Here is an 18,274-nt window from a genome sequence, read left to right on the forward strand (position 1 = left end):
GCTAATGCTAGTACACTTTACAACGCCGTGTGTAAACTAGTATTTTATTACAAACATGGACCAGTTTGTGAAAACGTACACTCGAACGTTATCAACTGAGAATACTCCCCTGCTGAACCCGCTCAGAAGCATGCACGCCATGCTCATACTACCATATAAGGACTTCAGAACAGTGCGACCACGCCTCTCAGAGAGTAAAAGGGAGGGAAAGAAGCGAGAAAAGGCCGTGAAATTAACCAGGCGCGCATCCTGTTTGCTACCCTCCACTGCGAGAAGGAGAGAAAGGGGCGAAGAGAGAATGAAGGGGAGAGAAAGATGGTGTGCTGCAAATAGCACGAAAAACTTGGAAATGGGTAAATCTTGCGCGTTAGTCGCTCTTTAGTTCAGGCATGGCTCGACGTAATATAGGTACCACAGCAGGTATATATCTGGATTGAAGCCAGCGTTTACAAGGGTTTCAAGCCGAGCTTTGTGACCGATACGTAGCTTCCACTTATTGCAAACAAACATTTTCCTCATCGGAAAATGTTCCAAATGAGCGAAACCAGTAACGTCGTGAGTCCGGAGCACAGTTTGGCCAACCATCAATGCATATAGACAACATATGTACTTTTAATGTCATGCCCAGTCAAATAATCACATGGAATAGAATCACATAGAAATAATCACAAAGCTAGCAACTGGACTATCAATGGCCGAACGCCACGCTAGGACTGTCTGCGAGGCCCAGCTGGCCCGGCGTCTGTGAACATATGCTTAACGTAGCGTTACATGCTGAGAAGTCAAGTAGGTGCCGTCGCATTGTGCGGAACGGCTTTCATTTATGCATAATCAGACGCCTTGCTGCCACGGTGCATCGGCTGCGCTGGAATGCCACTCGGGATCCAGCTCGGCTGTGCATGGTGCGTGCAGCCACGAACGATCCGCCGCGTCTGTCCTCAGCTGCTTCACACAGGGCGGAGAACGTTTGTCCTCGATCGCGTGACCACGCGTTCTTTCACGAACACCTTACCTCGAAGCTCTTGACGCGCATTCAGAAACTGCGGACGCTTCGCTTTCGACGGCGCATTGCTCACATACAGGGGGATAATTTTTAATCCCTGTGAAGTTTTTAAGAATAGCCTGTTGCAGATAACATTATTCTAGTCCTTGAGCTGGATTGTTCAGAGAGGTGTGCATCACTTGCACGAGAAATCGAAACACATATTCAACTAATTAACAAAATCTCACTAATTATCCTTTGAATTAATTACTTTACAGCACATAATTACAATTTAGGCTTTGTAGCCGGTGAGTTTGCAAGACGTGTCCACTTGAAATGAATTTCCAGAATGATGCCAGTTTGGAGATATGCGCCTTCAAACTTGCCGTAAAGATGCATTCTTGTTCAACTTAGTTCTTTAACAAAACGCTGTTTTATTCATTGAAGCACAAAATTAATTGGAACGTCCATGTATTTCGTTCGACACTCTGGGAAATAATATCTCGAAACTGGTGTCATCCTGCAAATTCATTTCAAGTGGATGCGTCTTGCAAGCTCATCGGCTATAATTTGTAAATTGCAATTTGTGCCATAATGTAATTAATTAGGAAGTTAATTCGTGAATTTTTGTTAATAAGTTGAATATGTGTTTCAATTTATCGTGCTAGTAATGTCCGCCTCTTCGAATATACCGAGTTCAAGGACAAGAGTGGTCCTATCTGCCACAGGCAATTTTTAAACATTCCATAAAACTTAAAAATTATCACTCTTTATATGGCGCAACGGCGATATGCTCTGACGTTTCGTGACGATGTTCGAGTACGCTATGTGCCGACCGACGTCATGTGCTTTTGAACACTCCCAATCACCGAACTCCTTAGCGTATAAGGCTGCAGTGTAGAGTAAATAAAAAAAAAGTTATGGGGTTTTTATGTGCCAAAACCACAATCTGTTTATGAGGCACAGCGTAGTGGGGGACTCCGAAAATTCGCACCACCTGGGTATCTTTCACGTGCACCTAAATCAAAGTGCCCACGGGCGTTTTTGCATTTCGCTTCCATCAAAATGCCAAATGGCGGGATTCGATCCCGCGACCTCGTGCTTAGCAGCTCAACACCATAGCGACTGAGCAACCACGGCGGGTCCGGTCTGTAGTTGTGTCCAGGTATATGCTACATATACAACAAGACCTGTCTGGAGCATGTGTTCGCGCTCCTTCGCGGAGGACTCGCTAACTCAGCGCGTCTCGCATGCATGCACTTGCCGTATGAATGGCGCTGGGGACAGTGCGGCTTTGCTGCTGCTGCAGCGCAGGTGACACCGGAAACAGGCGTCTGTAGTAACACCTGATTTAGAAGAACGCGCGAACTGCATTTGCTTTCGACGAACACGATGCAGCGGCTACGTTCTGTGAGTGCACATAACACAGCTGCTCGAAGAAAACCTCCGTTTATCTAAGCGTCGGCGTAGTCCGAGTTTCCTACATATATATTCAGGTTGCAATAGAGTTCTCGCTCAAATTTCCAAGTTTTTCCGGATGTAAGGACGGGAGTGTTCTGAAGATCAAGTAGAAGTCTATAAGGGCATCGAAGATCGGGGCCGCCTGACCGCTGTTCGCAATCAAAGAGTCGCTGAAATCTGGAGCATCTTTTTTATTCAACACACTATCAGTCGAAATGATCACGAGATGACAGATTATGTGCAAAGCACACGGACTCCATGCTGTTTTTCGAAAATGAAGAAATAAAGTTATCATCTACTCGTTTTATTTGTGAACGTGGAACTAAATAGCGTTGCGGTGGTACCTTTTGCTGTCTTCATAGAAACGTTTCGAGGCCACCCCAGAAAAACGGGGACCGCACTACGTCTTTGCCCTCACTTCTGCCCTCGTTTGTCCTCTTCACACTCTGTATCCTCTTCGCACTCTGTTCCACTCGACTAACATAAGGTGAGGGTTAGGGTGAGGGATGCTGCTGTAATCATTCTTCATCGATCTTTGGCTGCAGCCACGTTTTTTCTCCACTTGATCTTGCGAAACAAACTGGGCACAGAATTCCGTTATTTGTGTTTATAATTACATAATTTCACAACGATGATTTTGTTCATGAAGGAGCTTTCAGACATGTTATATTTTGTTACGAAACCAAATGCACGACCCGTCACCACGATTTTAAGTCATAAAGTGCGAGACAAATCTTGCCACGCTATATTTACGAGAAAACACAAATAAATATATAGTAGAAAGAAACTGTCGTGGAGCATGTGATGGTAAAGACAGTTCCAAGAAATGCTGCGACATTGTGCTTGCGAAATAAATTTTAAGCTTGAACATTTCGTCCGCCAATCTCTTGATATGGGCTCGGCCTCTTCCTCTGCAGTCATGCGTTGCTATGCGCACTCAGATTTCGGAGTTCTGACTTGTTCCAGGAAGCTCTGAGCTTGCGTTGTCTGAGGGATTCGATAATGGCTATGCGCGAACGAAATTCAAAGACATGCTGGACGTCCAGGAAGAGGATGTACGTATACAGGGCCGGTATTTTGTAGCGATGCCTTTTCTGATTCTATGCTTTTTCAGGCTTTTCGCGCTTGGCCAGTGGTCAGAGCGACGGCCTGCCCACATTATCAACGGGATCAGGCGGCCGTGTGTGGTGGATGATAAGAATAGCATGGAATAAGGCATAAGGCATCGCTACAAAATAGCGGCCCAGATGACTGTGTCCAGCAGACTCCATCGACTATAGGTGGTCCCCAACAGAGCATACTGCAGCGACTTTCGCAGAAAGCGCACATAATTTTTAGAAAGAAGTCATTCCTGCAGAGGAAGTCAGGAAGGCGCTGGTTTAGCATGCGTTATTGCCCTTTTTCAGCATGAATATGAGTGAGAAATTGGACGATAAAACTTTAAAGTATTTTCCACGCGTTCAAGTTTAGCACACGGATGACAACGGATGTCTTCCAGTACAGCGAAATCTGGCCAGAGTACAAAATCTCATTATATTCATCCAACAGTCGTTGGTGAAACGACACATCAAGATCCCAGACTAATAGATGCGTTATACTTTCTTCAGCTGGTGCACTGCATCGCTTCGACAGCTGAAGTCCGTGTCGCAGTCTTGAATATCGAAATCTGCGTTGTGGTTGCCGTCATTTTTTTTTGCTTTCTCTCAGAAGGCTACTTTAAGCTGTGTCTGAAGGCGTCACAATTGTAGTCTGTAAATCTATCCGCTAGTGCTCTTGGTGACGAATTTGGAACAATAAACAAAGCTTCCCCGGGGTTTCGATTCAATTCGATTAAGCGAAGCGTACGGAGGATCCTCCATATGTTCCGTGAGTCTATGAGCTTCCGGCGAGCTGCAGAGCATTTGCCCAAGAACTCCTCCGAAGCGGATTCACCGGTCTTCAAGTGGCTGCGTCTAATCAGTTATAAATAGTCCATTCAGAAGGTCGTTGTGAACGTGTTGCGTTTCCATTTTGCTCGCCGCCCGGCTGATAGAATTTGCAAAAGCTTCAATTGATAGAATTTGCAAAAGCTTCAATTCGGGCCTAACAGGTCTTTCCTGAAAAGGCCGTCGAACAGCGGCCCTACGTGATGCAGTTGCTTAAGTGGAAGGAGAATAGTGAGCTCGGCAGAAAGCGCACGTAATTTATAGAAAGAAGTAATTTCTGCGAAGCAAGTCAGGAAGGTGCTGGTTTACCATGCGTTATTGCCATTTTCCACCATGAATGCGAGGGAGAAATTGGACGATAAGTCTTCCAAATGTTTGCACACGTCCATATTTAGCACTGCGATGGCAACTGATAACTTCCCGTACAACGAAATCGTGCTAGAGTGCCAAATCTCGTTGTTCACTGAATTCAGTGTCTAGTCGCAGATTTTTATTCCAGTTCGGAATGGAATATTGCCAAGTCGTAGTGGCGGTGAATAATACAGCGGTAGAATTGTGGATGACGAAACTAACTTTTTGTTGGGCGAACTTGTGTCCGCAAAAGCAAGCTACACTCAACGCACAGCAATAGGGGCGAGCATGGTCGGCGATCGTCGAAATCTGATCTGCCGGTCAAGCGCGTTGGCTTTTATGCATGAGTCATCGAACGTTCCAGAGTAGTCGCTTGTGCCCGCGTGCCTTCCAGAAAGTTCTACACAATTCGCGTCGCACATGCAGTCAGAGGGTCTGTAAATTGGCTGGCTAGGTCACCTGACCTCTCTTCACTAGATTTTTTTTCTGTGAGGTTATGTGAAAGATCGTGTTTACATGATCGAGACGACGTCGTGATATGAGCTCAAGGCAAGGATAATGGATGTGTGCCGTAGAATTCCAGCACCGGTCATTAAGAACGCCACTGAAGATGTTATAAAGCGGACTTTGTACTGCGTAGTTGCAAAATTTACTCGAACACGTCATCTAGGCAGCCGCTGCTGTTGAACGGCGCTTATGACTTCATAGATAATAAGCACACACTGAAATCTGATGTTGTTCTTTCATTTTTTTTTGCTGGCGCTTGCAGGCCAATTCGGGTCATTTACAAGTGGTACTTTCTTGAAAGCATCGGTTTTGCCTTTTCTCTAGACGTGGTCGCTTCCCATTCTGTTTATTTTGCTTTTATTTTTTGCCACGAACCAGTTTTTGCAGCACGCATACACTTTCATAAAAAATAAAACCGTCACTTTAATTTGGCTTTGCTCCGAAGCAAGCTTCTGGCGTGATATGTAGCTGTGTGCGCTCTCTTTCGATGTGGTGCGAGCAAAACCGGGATTTTGAAACATGGTATGCCTATTAGATTGCTTCCGAGTTTCGTGCGTGGACAGAGTGGCGCTTCAGCAGCGCCATGAAGGGGCTTTTGTTATCAGTGTGATCAGTCGGTCTGCTGTTTTCTTCCGAGACTGTTAAACATTACTTTGGTTTTCTGCAGATTAATATTTAGACCCACCCTACGGCTTTGCCGGCATTGCAGTTGGTCCCATGAGTTACTAAGCAAGGCAATATAATCAGCGAATCGCAAGTTACTGATCTGCGGTATTACCAGGATCTGATATAAAATTATATGAGACAGAACGCCAGCTCGGCATGTAGCGAAGGTTCTCGAAATAGTGGTTGTCACTTGTTGTTCCGCTTAATGTCGGGTGGATGGAGTTACCGGAGGCGAAAGTCGCACGGCTCGTCCGCAAGCTATAGCGGCCAGCATCCTTCTCGCATCTCCGTGGGCCGCACCAGGATTACTACTGCGGACGTTCAGCAGTGCGGTTTTGACGAGCTCGCGGACGTGTCGCTATGCGCGCAGTACCTCTCGAGACGTGCTCTCGCAAAGGTGCGCTAATATTGCGTGGTAGCAAGTGCGCTCCGAACAATGACGGGGATGACATTTTCGCTCCGCAGGAGTGACGTTGCCGCCTTGCGCCCCACCGCAGACTCTGTGCAGGCCCGTGCTTGGACGCGGACGTTGTTTTCGCCAAGAGAGGGACGTAATGGGATGCGCTAATATCAGCGCGGATGGGGGACACTCGATGGCTCGGGGCAACGTATATGGAAATTGTTTCGTGGCCATACCCTCTGTTTGCCCCTGTGTCAGGCGCGAGCAGGCACTTCTCTCCGGTGAGCCTCCGTTCGTCCGAGAGAAGCACAACGCGCAGTCTAGCAGCTGCGGCTCTCGCCAGCGGGGTTGCCACTGGTTACCGCAAAAGAGGCTATCGTATGTCGTAACGCCAGTGTTTCTTTAGCGAACAGAAGAGTAAACACGTGGAGATGGCTGCTTTCGCTCTGCATTCTCTTACGTTGCTGCGTACGTCTCGACGTCAAGTGGTCTATAGCTGAATGTTGGAAATTAGTGCGAGCCTCGCAGTAATTCCAATGCTTGTAACTTTTTTTGCTTTTTATATGACTGGCAAGAGCGACGCCATCACTACAATACAGGGTGTTTCAGGGAACACATCTTTTACCTTTTTTTCGTATTGCCCGTGGCAGAGAGCACGATTCTAGTCCATGAGCTGGTCTACTCAAAGAGACGGACATTACTTGTGCTAAAAATTTTAATGCATAATCGACTAACTACAAAACTTCACTAATGAAGTTTATGACTAATTACGTTAAGGCACATATTGCAATTTACATATTCCAGCGCGTGAGACTGCAAGACATATCCAGTTGAAAAGAATCGTGTGAATGACACCATTTACGAGATGTGCGTCGTCACACTTGCGGTAAAAATGCACTGTCGTTCCACTTACTTTCTTAACAAAACGTTGCTTTCTGCATTGAAACACAAAAGTAACTGGAACGCCAATGCATTTCTCCACAAAGCTCTGTAAATAATATCTCGAAACTGGAGTCATCCTGAGAATTTGTTCCAAGTGGATCCGCCTTGCGAACTCCCCGGCTAGAGCTAGTATGTGCCATCAGGTAATGAGTTAAAACTTAATTAGTAAAATTTTGTTAATTAGTATATTATGCATATAATTTTATTGTGCAAGTAATATACACCTCTCCAAGCAGATCAGCTCATGGACTACAATTGCGCTATGTGCCACATGCAAATTTAGAAAATTTTTGAAAGTGTTCGCTGAAACACCTGGTATACCCCTTCCCTGCTCTCTCTCTCTTGCGGCAAAGTAAGTCGAAGTTGTTCGTTTTCGACCTATAAAAAGAGAAAAGATAGAAAGACAGTGAGATCACTGACACAGCAAAAAAGAAAAAAAAAACAAAAAGGACAAAGCGCCACCTCTGCAAATCGTCATCGTGGCGTGCTTTGGAATGTGAATTGGTATCGGTAACTTTCTGCTTCGTTTCTGAGGTAATGGCGGCACGGCGCAATATAGCGAGCAGCGCGATCGAGGTATTTCTCTGGCTATTCTCGCGCGAAATGAGAGCGGCGGTGGCGTTGGTGCCAACGTGCAGGAGAGCTCGTTGCGTTCATGTGTCGCTTAGCCGTGGCCATTCGAAAAATGTGAGACGTGCTAAAACAAGAGAAGAAGGAACTTTTTTTCGTCATGAGGGCAAGCTTGGGGAGAGAGAATTTATTTTTATTTTGTACTTTCGGTACTGCTGATGCGTCAAATGTTCTTTCGAGAATTCCGTGGAGAGCAGAGGGGTTGTGAGGTTGAAGACGGTCCCCGCTGTTCTCGCTGCTGGCTCGCTCCCGGAAGGGGCGCGATGGAACGCTCCAAGCACCGTCGGAAACCATGAATTCTACTCAGCTTATACTTTTCCTTTTTTTCCCCTGAACCTATTGAAAAACGTGGCCCTCTACGCCAGCTAGACTGTAAGGAAGCGCGAAGCGATTGTCACGCAAGTGTGCTTTGCATTTCAGCATGTTCAATGCGAAGTTTGTGTTCCTCTTTTTCCTTTTGTTTTTGTTCGTGACGCATGTTCTTGAAAGATGGGCTGCGTAATTATATAGTTTGCTTACGTAATGGACACGTTACCTGCGATACTTGCTGCCTTATTGATGGGCGCGGGTATGCGTCCAGAGAAAATAAAGAAAGAGAGAGAAAGAAAAAGAAAACATCTATTCGTTCCCACATTGGGGAAAGCGGTCGCTGATCTCTCGCTTCAAGACACCAATATATTCCTTGTTCTTTCTTTAGACCGGGCAAACCAGCAGCTTTATTTCCTTAATAGGAAAATTAATATAGCCGATTGAGGTTGTAGATTGAAATGTTGTTACATGGTATTATTGCGGCGTTTCATTTTATAGGATTTATTTCTTGTGCTTCTTGCAGCAGAAGCTTGATGTGGGCAAGTTGGTTTTGCATACTTGAAGAAAAGAGCGCTACGAAGACGCGGAGTAAAAGAGGAACATGTACGACGGACAAAGCGATTCTCGGTCGGGCCTAATCCGCACCCGAAATTGGGAATTAGATTTGCGCAAGGAGTGTTTCTTCCACATAGGAGCTTCTAAAGCGAGCGTTTTCACTGCCGTTTGGTGCATATGCATTGCATAAGCTCGTCTCGCACATGGTGGTGACCGAAGTTTCGGCCAGCACGCATGCGCATTGCGCTCGCGGTTGTTTACAATGTACGTTCCAACCTCACTTCCGCCGAAGGGAGTCTTTTACTATTTTATCGGGGGCTTACCGCAATAAATATCTGTCAAAAAATTAACAACAGGCATCAGATGCCGTTTGCCTTTTGTAATGCATGCAGTCCTGTTTGATGCAGGTAGTGCAGCAGTGCATTAGCGCATTTGTCCGTTATCCAACGGGGTCAAAGTCATCTACAACATCCGGCTTTAGTTTGGCCTGCCGGAACATATTGTGCCTAATGTCTTTAGTACCAGGGCACAGCCACAATAGTTGACCATTGTCCGCCGTAGACGCATATGCTGGGCACTTGGGGCGCGTTGCAGGGTTATCACTTGCAGATCCCCAGGCTTGTCCATCACGCGACGTCACAAAGCTGCGAAAACTCAACACGTAAAAATGGTGTGTACGTACTAAAGGTGCATTAATGTGCCGAACAAATTCTAAAAAAATTTCGGAATAGCCGGAGACTAACCCGGGAGCGATCTTCTGTTTCTTTCCGAATGAGCCATTCTTCGGCTATTCCGAAAGAAGTTAAGTTTTGTTCCGCATATGAATCCATCTTTAATGCGTGCACGTCACTTTGACGAGGTGAGTTTCTGCGGTTATGCGACGTTGTGTGACAGATAGGCTAAGTGGGTGCAGCCCGAAAACTTTCGGCCACTATAGGAGGGCTAATGGCGAGTAAGGCGTAGAATCGGAAATAATTCTTTTGTTCGGTCTAATCAAGCATAATCAGTATGTATACGGCATAGCAAACAGAGAGTTCTCGCTGTTCTCGTGACGTCGCGGGACAGAAACTAAGTGGGGGCGGCCTGAAAAATTTTCGTTGAATCGTGAATGGCTGATTTTAGACATGGAATAGAAACAGCTTGGAATAGCTTGAAGGTATACCCATCTGTGCCCGCATATATCAAACTCTTTTAAATGTGGCATGTAGCGGGCCGCCCACTATAGCGTAGCGAGTAGGATTGATCCCGAGAAATTAAAACTTACGAACGACGGAGCGTGTCTACTTGTCGAGAAAATTTAAAATGCGTAAGCATTTAAATTTTCAAGAGGAAGCCCGCCCGTCCGTCGCATAATACGATCGCTACCATGATAGGCCCCGCAGCAGCGAGCGAATCGACCTTCGTGCTGCCTCTCACTTCAACACGAGCTAAGCAGCGAGAGCAAAGCGCGTACGAAGCTATCAGCACTCGGCGAGTTCTGTTCCAATCGCAGATCGCTGTCAAGATAGCGCCCGCATGGCCGTGCCGTACCAACACCACCTAGATAGCGCAAGGCCTTTTCACTCCGATCCATGACGTCATGCCACCTGGCCCGACTGCCATAGAATCTAATGGGCAACCAGCGCTGAAGCTTCGCGTGCCGACAGCAGCGCCGTAACACACAGCCTAGCGAGCGGTAGACACAGTTTCCAGTAGCACACGCAGTGATTTCGTATCAGCAAATTCACCGATTGTCTTGAGTCACACTTTTCACGGCTCCTCAAACGGCAGGGAACCGACGTGCTGGGACGTAGCAGCGCATGCGCTCTACGCAGCGCGCATGGCCATGGACAGAACTTGGCTGGCCGCATCGCGCTAGGCAAACATTGATACAGAGGCGCGATCGGAGATATTTTGTTCGCTGCGCGTTCTGTTCAGTTGCTGCAACGTCACGAATGACGAGGGGACGGAGAGAGCAGCCAATCAGCAAGCGGTGAACTCCCCGGACGTTGCGTTGCCTCGTCTCTCGTCTGCTTGGGGACCATATACTATAAACCGAAATGGTTTTCGCTTTCTAATAAATCAAATGTCTGTATCAAAAATATGTAATTTTATTCTCAAGCCTAAACACGTTCTCAAATAGTAATGCGTACGACTATTACAATTTATTAGAATCAGTTTTTCTGCAAGGTCGCTAGGTGGTGTTGCGCACGGCGCGAGAAAAAGAAAAAAAAAGAGCGGTCTACTCGGCGCACTTTTCAAAATGTCTTCTCACCGGAACGTGCCGCTCGGCCCCCGGGTTTCGGCGCGTCAGAGGGAGCTCCTCCTGTCTTTTATGGAGGAGCACCCCGCCCTCGTGACGCCGTCGTACCCATTGGGGCCATCGTTCACAAAGGCCGATAAGGACGCGCTGTGGCTCCAGCTGAAGGCGCTGCTGGATGCCGAAGGCCCTGCACGCAAGACCGTGCAGCAGTGGCAGGCCTTCTGGCGGAAGCAGCGATTCTACGCGGACCAGGCGCTGGCCCTTCTGAGGCAGCAGCAAAGGTGAGCGTGCGCGGATTAATTTCAGCCGGTCGTCTCATACGCTCGGTTTGTTATTTACAGGGGCACCGGAGGCGGTCACCTTGCTGGGTTCCACGGCCGCATCCTGCAGCTAACCGGAACCGCGCGGGTGGATGGTGGGCGAGCCGCTGTGTACGGGCGGTCGGAAGCGGTAAGCACTGGCTTAGAATACTATTATCGCCTAAGTGTTTTGAACTAGCACTTTGTGACCGTCAGAAATTCGGCAAGCGAGGTTCAATGCGACGCGGCCTACGGTGACAAAAAGCGTATTACGGTGTGTCGTTTGTCGCGACACGGTGTGTAGCTCACGTTAGGCGTCGAAAATATGCGCTTGCGTGTCGCGTCGAGACGGTAAAAAGTGGGTTCATTTGCCTACATACGTTTAGGAAAAGTTCACGCTAGGGCGGTGTTGCTTAGACCTTTGTCGGAAACGGTCGAATCTGCAGGGGTGAAAGGACGCCCGTGAAGTTAATTTTGAGGCATATTAGAGAAACCTACGTGCTCGAAACTGTTTGAGACCATCGACTGAGGGCCATAGCCAGTGTCTGGCGCACCAAACACGGCGCCCCCCCCCCCCCCCCTTCTCGAAGGTCTTTGTGTGGATAGCATGCTATGTTTTCAAACACCCCTCGAAAAGAAAAAAATCTTGCTGCGCACTACCCCCATTACGTGCAGACTCGCTACATTGAACCGTATCAGTTATGATTAGTAGCTGCTGGCACAAACATCGCTGTGCGTGCAGAGAAGTTTTGTGACACATTCTCAACACATGCTTACAGTTGGTCCCCCCAGATGAGAGCCTGCAGGCGCGAGCTCTCGCTGGGGACTTCCGGCGCCCTCAGCCCTTCCAGCCATTGCCCGCCCAGCCTAGAGTTTCGGTTGGCGAGACGCCCGGCACCAGTGGCTTGCAGGTGAATTTGCACACATCACATTTCTTTTTTTTTTCGTTTATTGCACTTGGTGTGCATAAAGCAGTGTCTTACTAGAACGGGCTTTTCAGAGCGTTGCACGCGGTGCCGGTGGTGTGGCCGCGCAGGATGCGGGCCAGGAGTGCCCGAGTGCTCCAGCTCGTAAGTTGGAGTTGCCTTGTCCTGTTAGCTGTACCAATATTAAGTTTAATGGAATCACCCATCGGCATGTGATGCTTCTCACCGTGTCATTCCTTTTAAACATGAGTTACATAGGCTTCTGCTGTGAAAAAAATAGCATAACTTGTATGCTTTCAGCACCACAACGCCAAAGGCGCCGCCGAGTGCCGCCGCCAAGTGCCCGAGAAGCCCTCCCACGCCTAGTGGAACTGCATACCCGGAGCAGCGAGCAGCAGCTGCAAACCAACACGGTTCGTGAATACTATTTCTGTGCACTGCGGATATATCTCAAAAAGAGATAAGATGCAAATGGATGTAGCCGAGAATTTTTCTTCAATAACTTTGAAGTGCAATAAACAGCCATTCTGCCTTGAAATTAAACAAAAACATTATGGTGAATCTGGGCAAATGGAACATAAGAACATCTATGGACGAATATTTGCTATTTTACAATATTCGATGGAGTGTCTTCCTATTAGGTATTTTCTTCAAAATTAATTCGTACCAAACATTTACTATTTGCACACTCCTACAGAAAACCAAACCTAAGTATGTAAGGAACTAAATCCTCAGCATAGTCACCAAGAACAAATGTACATTTTTGCAATTATAACGTTGCATATGCACGCCTTCTTCGATCATTGGTTGGGGTATGTTTTGCATGCTGGAGGGGGATCAGGACAGAGAATCGCCGATACTGCACAATCGCCCGCCAGGCAAACTGGTGCGTAGCCCTGAAAAGGGCTGTTTGGTTTCTTCTTACGAAGAGGTGCTTGGAGGTGTGAGATGCGTTTGAGGAGGTGACAGAAAATGAATTCTGACACCACTACGGTCTGTCCGAACAACGGGAATTGGTTGTGCGCTGAACTCGGCACCATTGACGGATGCCGCTGGGTCAGTGGATTTTCAGCGGAGAGGATGTGTTGTGCACGCTGAGACTCCATAAACAGAAGCTCCCAGCGAAGTGTCGGTAGCGAAGAATTCCGAGGTGACATTGGCGACATATTTCTTCGTTTCCAGGTGATTGCAGAGCTCCGGGATGCGGCCACCCGCCAGGCTGTGGCCCTGGAACAGCTGGCAGCAGAGGCCAGGCTCCACAGGGAGGCTGCAGAGAGGCAGGCTACAGCCCTGGAGGCCATCCTGCAGCAACAGGGCCAGGCTCTGCAGGAGCTGCGAAGCGTGGGGGTGCTGTCACGGGCCATTGCAGCGGCACTGAGGCGGCCTGCAGAATAATTTAAAATTGTGCTATATTTTTTTTTATCTGCAGCAAAGACTGCTGTAGTTTTTTTTTATCTGCATCAAACACTGCTGCAGTTTTTTTTATCTGCAGCAAAGACTGCTGCAGTTTTCTTTTTTATCTGTAGCAAAGGCTGTTGCAGTTGTTTTTTAAGTCTGCAGTGCAGATTTTTTAAAATCTGCAGTGAATGGTGTTGTGTACAGTTTTAAACCTGCAGCGAAGGTTGTGTATAGTTTTAAACCTGCACCAAAAGGTGTTGTATATAGTTTTAAACCTGCAGCAAAGGTTGTTGTGTATAGTTTTAAACCTGCACCAAAAGGTGTTGTGTATAGTTGTAAACCTGCAGCGAAGGTTGTTGTGTATAGTTTTAAACCTGCACCAAAAGGTGTTGTATATAGTTGTAAACCTGCAGCGAAGGTTGTTGTGTATAGTTTTAAACCTGCACCAAAAGGTGTTGTATATAGTTTTAAACCTGCAGCAAAGGTTGTTGTGTATAGTTTTAAACCTGCAGCAAAGGTTGTTGTGTATAGTTTTAAACCTGCAGCAAAGGTTGTTGTGTATAGTTTTAAACCTGCAGTGAAGGTTGTTGTGCATATGTTTAAACAAGCACCAAAGGTTGCCTTTTTTGTATACTTTCAAAAATATCGCATTCCACATGAGGGCACTTAAGAACTTGGACTGTGCACTAGGTTTTGTGTCGCGACTTCCGAAATACTTGCGGGAGTTCGTTTTTGTGTATTGCTTCGACTTTGTTGTGCTATGTGTATGTGTCTGTGCAGAGGAGAGGCAGGCGCCTCTTAACGTCTGTACGTATATTAGAAAATGACTCTTTTTTTTTCTTTTTACCTTACAGTAAGGGCAACTTTCTTTTACTCAACTATATTATATTGCGCAGTTCTGATAGAATTTCAGTTCTAAGATGGCGCTCGTGTCGAGCATTTAATTTCTTAAAGCATGATTCAGTATTCCGACTTGCCAGCATTGCAGTCCCGATTCAAACAGGCTTTTTCGGACTACCCGCTAGTTTGTGGGGTGGTCCCTTCGGCTCGGTGACAAACTCCGACACCGTGTCCCATTCACAGTTAGGCCGCTGCTTGTGCATAAGTGTTAGGCAACATACTTCACAGGAAGGATAGCAAGTTATTGTGTGCTAAAGAGGACAACAAAGAAGCACATGCCATATATGCTTATGTTATGCTTCTTACCTTATGCATAAAAAATATGCACAGTTCATCAGGATGGCATTGTGTACAAGCTTGTGCAGCCATAGGGTCATTAATGAAAAGAACATGGTTTTATTGAGATGGGTAGCTAATGTACAAGATGTTATCATGCCAAAAATATTGCGCCAGACTGGAGAACATAGTAAACTGAGTCGCAGCGTGATGCTCTGGGGAGGAAACAGTGCATTGTATTGCTTGACGTTGACTTGATAATAAGTGACTAATAAATTCACCGTGGCTAATGAGCCCATGCCATTAGTGTGTGTGTAAACTTTGGCATACCGACAGCATTCGTGTCACTTTCTTTTCCCACCTGTGGAAAAAAAAATAACGTACCAAGCAGTTGCAGCATTACATTGGCTGCTGCCGACGAGGTCGCAGCAGGCGGCGGCGTACCCTCCGGAGGTGGTGAGTATGCACTCCGCGTGGTCCTTGGAAAAGGTTCACCACACGGTTGCGCTGCTGTAGGCCCCTCAGGTACAGCTCCTGCGGTTGTGGGACACGCATGGGTGGTGCTGGCGGGTCGACCAGATCAGCATTCTGCTGGGCAGCTGGAGCAACGTCACTGTCGTCGTCGTCGTCCTCCTCTTCCGGGGCAGGCTCACGTGCCGCCAAGGCTATGTTGTGAAGAGCTGCACAAGCAGCAATGATGGTCGCTGCTCGATCGGGGTTGTAGAGCAGGGTCCGGTAACGCTGCAAGCAGCGGAACCTGCTCTTTAGGACTCCGATGCACCTCTCCACAACATTGCGCATGGCGGTGTGCTCCTTGTTGTAGAGGCCCTCAGGGGTGCTGCCAGCTGGATGCCCCGGCACTGGTGTCAGGAGCCACGGCTCCAAGGGATAGCCGGAGTCTCCTGCGCAAGGGCAGGGTGACAGTTTAAGTGATATCTACTTCATTGTGGCGCACATTTGCAGCACTTACCAAGCAAACATTCGCCAGGGCGCAGTTCTGCTTCGAGGTATGCACGAAGAGGGTTCCTACGCCACACCCATGAATCATGGCAGGACCCCGGGAAGCAGGGGTTGATGTCTTCAATCCAGAGGTCTGCATCGCATGTCTGCAGATTAAAAATTAGTGCAAACAGTTGTCGTACAAGTCCTTTAAAGCACTTTCTTATATGAACCTAATTGAATATCCGCACACTGTGACAGACTGTTCGAATACTGCTATGAGAAAATCTCGGTCGGACATGGTTCGTTTCGTAGTCAAAGTTTCAACACGCGGACTTGTTTTCGCCAGGGCACTGTCAGACAAGCCCGCCGGTTAACTGCTCGGAACGTCACAAATTGCTGGCACCCCCGCGTTTACCCACATTACTATTACGTGTTTCAGCTAATGTCCCGCAACAACTCCAACATGAAAAATTGCAGGCACAAAACCGGAATAAAAGAACTCCTTTAGTGCTATTAAATGGCAGATGTATTGCAAGATGTAGCGCCCATCATTAAACGTGTGCAGGACGGCAGCACAGGACAGCGAGTACTACGGCATAATCCAGCAGGAGCGGCGTTTTGAATCCATCGAAATCGTGAATCAAGCTTCGGGGATCCTCCGCGATCGAGCAACGTCAATTTCATGCGCTGTGGAGACCGCTGAGCCGCAGTGTGTCCCGCGCCGCAAGATTGCGTCACTGTTCCATCGCGATGTACCCTCGAAAGGAATCAATTCCTGTTGTGGATAGATAGAGAATACCGCTCCTACTACATTCTGTTGCAACAGACCGAGTGAAATGGAAAATTACTGCGAGACAAACGAACAAAAATATATCCCTAAGGATACAATGCAAGAATAATACTTACGATCATGGTGTTCATGGCGTAGAATCCCTTCCTCGACATGTAGCTCTGTGTATCCCCGGGGCTCAGGCCTTGGGGCTGCTTTATGGCGATGAGAGTGCCATCGACGCAGCCGAGCACACCGGGGATCCGTCCGAGCCGCGCAAACGCCGCCTTTGCTCTGGCCTTCGCGGCTGTCGTCTGGGGGAAGTCCACCCACCGCTTTTGCCCGCCAACGACAGTTATGGCGTTTGCCACTTCGTGGATGGTGTCGCTGACGGACGACTGCGACAGGCCGATGAATTCTTCACTTCCGACGCCCCGCTGGAAGCTTCCCGTTGCAAAAAACCTCAGCGCGCACAACACCTTCCGCTCGGTAGAAATTCCGCTGGCTCGCTGGCACCCGATGATGGGGTCGAGTTCGCCGCACAACCAACGCACCGTTTCTTTCGAGAAACGATAACGACGCCGGAATTCACCTTCTGTCATCTCTTCGAACGCATTTCGCACCTCCACCCGCTCTCCTTCCTCCTCAAGCAACGCCAACGCAACAACCGAAGTGTCCAACGCAAGCGCCATTTTTCTCGAATTAAACTATGGATTGGATCCGAACGTGCTAGTCCGCTGCCGAAGCCGCCTTCGGGTCTAATCCAATCTGTCAGCCGCGCCATGCCAAGCCGGTCGCGTAACGAACAATGATCGCTCCAAACTTCTCAACTCCCGTCGCGTTCGGTCGAAATGCTCGGTGGGCGGATGATTGACAGGAGGGTGTTGCCATTTTGACGTCACCAAAAACGGGGCGGCGCCCCGCGGCTGCCGACGTCGGCGCGGAGTAGGCCAATCGCGCGCGCCGGTAACCGAACGAACGCGCCGAACAACCATCTCCGATCGCACCCCAGGTGCACGCTTCTTATCGTTAAATATGTCGTGCCATCTTCGTAGCCTCCCTATCGGACGGTTTCAGCATATTTTAGTAACGCATGAAAACTGTCGTAGCGCCTCCTGGCCAGCGCTGGTTCCCCATGGGGACGCTCCCGACTAGGCAACAGTGATTTTGACGTCACCGCTTTCATCACGCCAGCCTTGTCAATGTAAATTTGGGGCCAGGTAGCGTGACGTCATCGATCGTAGTGAACAGGCTTTACGCTATCTAGGTGGTGTTGGCCGTACGCAGCCGCCTCCGGTTTGCGGTTGATCGGTGTTGATAATGGTTCGCATAGAGAGGAGGCAGCGTCATCGACCACGTCTACGTACGAGGTTTACCAAACGTGACGCTGTTCTATTACGTCACGTGCTGCAGCACGTATCGACCAGTGCTCATCTTCTACGAAGCAATCGACATCATCCAAACGCATCATCACATAACATGAGCGAACATTGCTACTTCTCGCCTCTTCTTCGTTGTCTCATGCTGGTCTCAGTTAACATTTCGGTGCTGCAATCCCGCTTTCCCTTTCACGATTCTTTAGCGGTGTTTCTCGCAGTTATACAAAACACAGCGACATACGACGGCGAAACAGCAGGTCATTAGTCTTACGCATCGTTTAGATAACTCCCACAGGAAACTCTGAGTGCATTTTCTTTGGTTATCCCTCGGATTTTCGGCATTATTAGACTGGCTAGATTTTATGCTATATGTACACACAAGAGTGTCTTTCCACAAATTAATTACATTTTCATC

At 48.0% G+C, this 18,274-nt stretch overlaps 3 protein-coding genes across 5 annotated transcripts in view; 2 read left to right on the forward strand and 1 right to left on the reverse strand.

The window, feature by feature from the left end:
• LOC135907463 (neuromedin-K receptor-like) overlaps window positions 1-18,274 on the forward strand; it is a 193,852-nt gene that overhangs the window by 30,818 nt on the left and 144,760 nt on the right. The window lies entirely within an intron of this gene.
• On the forward strand, window positions 10,971-13,590 carry LOC135907465 (uncharacterized). The gene is made up of 6 exons (XM_070532656.1): window positions 10,971-11,251; window positions 11,312-11,420; window positions 12,049-12,180; window positions 12,270-12,339; window positions 12,496-12,608; window positions 13,378-13,590. Exons 1-6 carry the CDS (start codon window positions 10,971-10,973, stop codon window positions 13,588-13,590), a joined length of 918 nt encoding a protein of 305 aa, XP_070388757.1.
• On the reverse strand, window positions 12,856-17,220 carry LOC135907473 (putative nuclease HARBI1). Of its 2 annotated transcripts, none has more exons than XM_065439170.2 (4): window positions 16,618-17,220; window positions 15,740-15,875; window positions 15,154-15,671; window positions 12,856-13,527 (listed from the first exon to the last, which is right to left on the reverse strand). In XM_065439170.2, exons 1-3 carry the CDS (start codon window positions 17,170-17,172, stop codon window positions 15,169-15,171), a joined length of 1,194 nt encoding a protein of 397 aa, XP_065295242.1. In that variant the 5' UTR covers window positions 17,173-17,220; the 3' UTR covers window positions 12,856-13,527; window positions 15,154-15,168. The 2 variants fall into 2 exon arrangements, with proteins under 2 accessions (XP_065295242.1, XP_065295241.1); XM_065439169.2 differs by having other exon boundaries at window positions 12,856-13,579.

Source organism: Dermacentor albipictus, chromosome 1 (assembly GCF_038994185.2).
Source record: "Dermacentor albipictus isolate Rhodes 1998 colony chromosome 1, USDA_Dalb.pri_finalv2, whole genome shotgun sequence".
In the NCBI taxonomy this organism is placed as follows: domain Eukaryota; kingdom Metazoa; phylum Arthropoda; class Arachnida; order Ixodida; family Ixodidae; genus Dermacentor; species Dermacentor albipictus.

What these genes read in the sequence shown, in the direction of transcription:
- LOC135907465 (XM_070532656.1), top strand. Translation starts at nt 10,971, where the DNA reads ATGTCTTCTCACCGGAACGTGCCGCTCGGCCCCCGGGTTTCGGCGCGT. An exon ending in GTGCCCGAGTGCTCCAGCTC is followed by an intron (nt 12,340 to 12,495) that starts GTAAGTTGGAGT and finishes GTATGCTTTCAG; the next exon opens with CACCACAACGCCAAAGGCGC. An exon ending in AGCAGCTGCAAACCAACACG is followed by an intron (nt 12,609 to 13,377) that starts GTTCGTGAATAC and finishes CTTCGTTTCCAG; the next exon opens with GTGATTGCAGAGCTCCGGGA.
- LOC135907473 (XM_065439170.2), bottom strand. Translation starts at nt 17,172, where the DNA reads ATGGCGCTTGCGTTGGACACTTCGGTTGTTGCGTTGGCGTTGCTTGAG. An exon ending in ACGCCATGAACACCATGATC is followed by an intron (nt 15,876 to 16,617) that starts GTAAGTATTATT and finishes TTTAATCTGCAG; the next exon opens with ACATGCGATGCAGACCTCTG. An exon ending in CCCTGGCGAATGTTTGCTTG is followed by an intron (nt 15,672 to 15,739) that starts GTAAGTGCTGCA and finishes GCCCTTGCGCAG; the next exon opens with GAGACTCCGGCTATCCCTTG.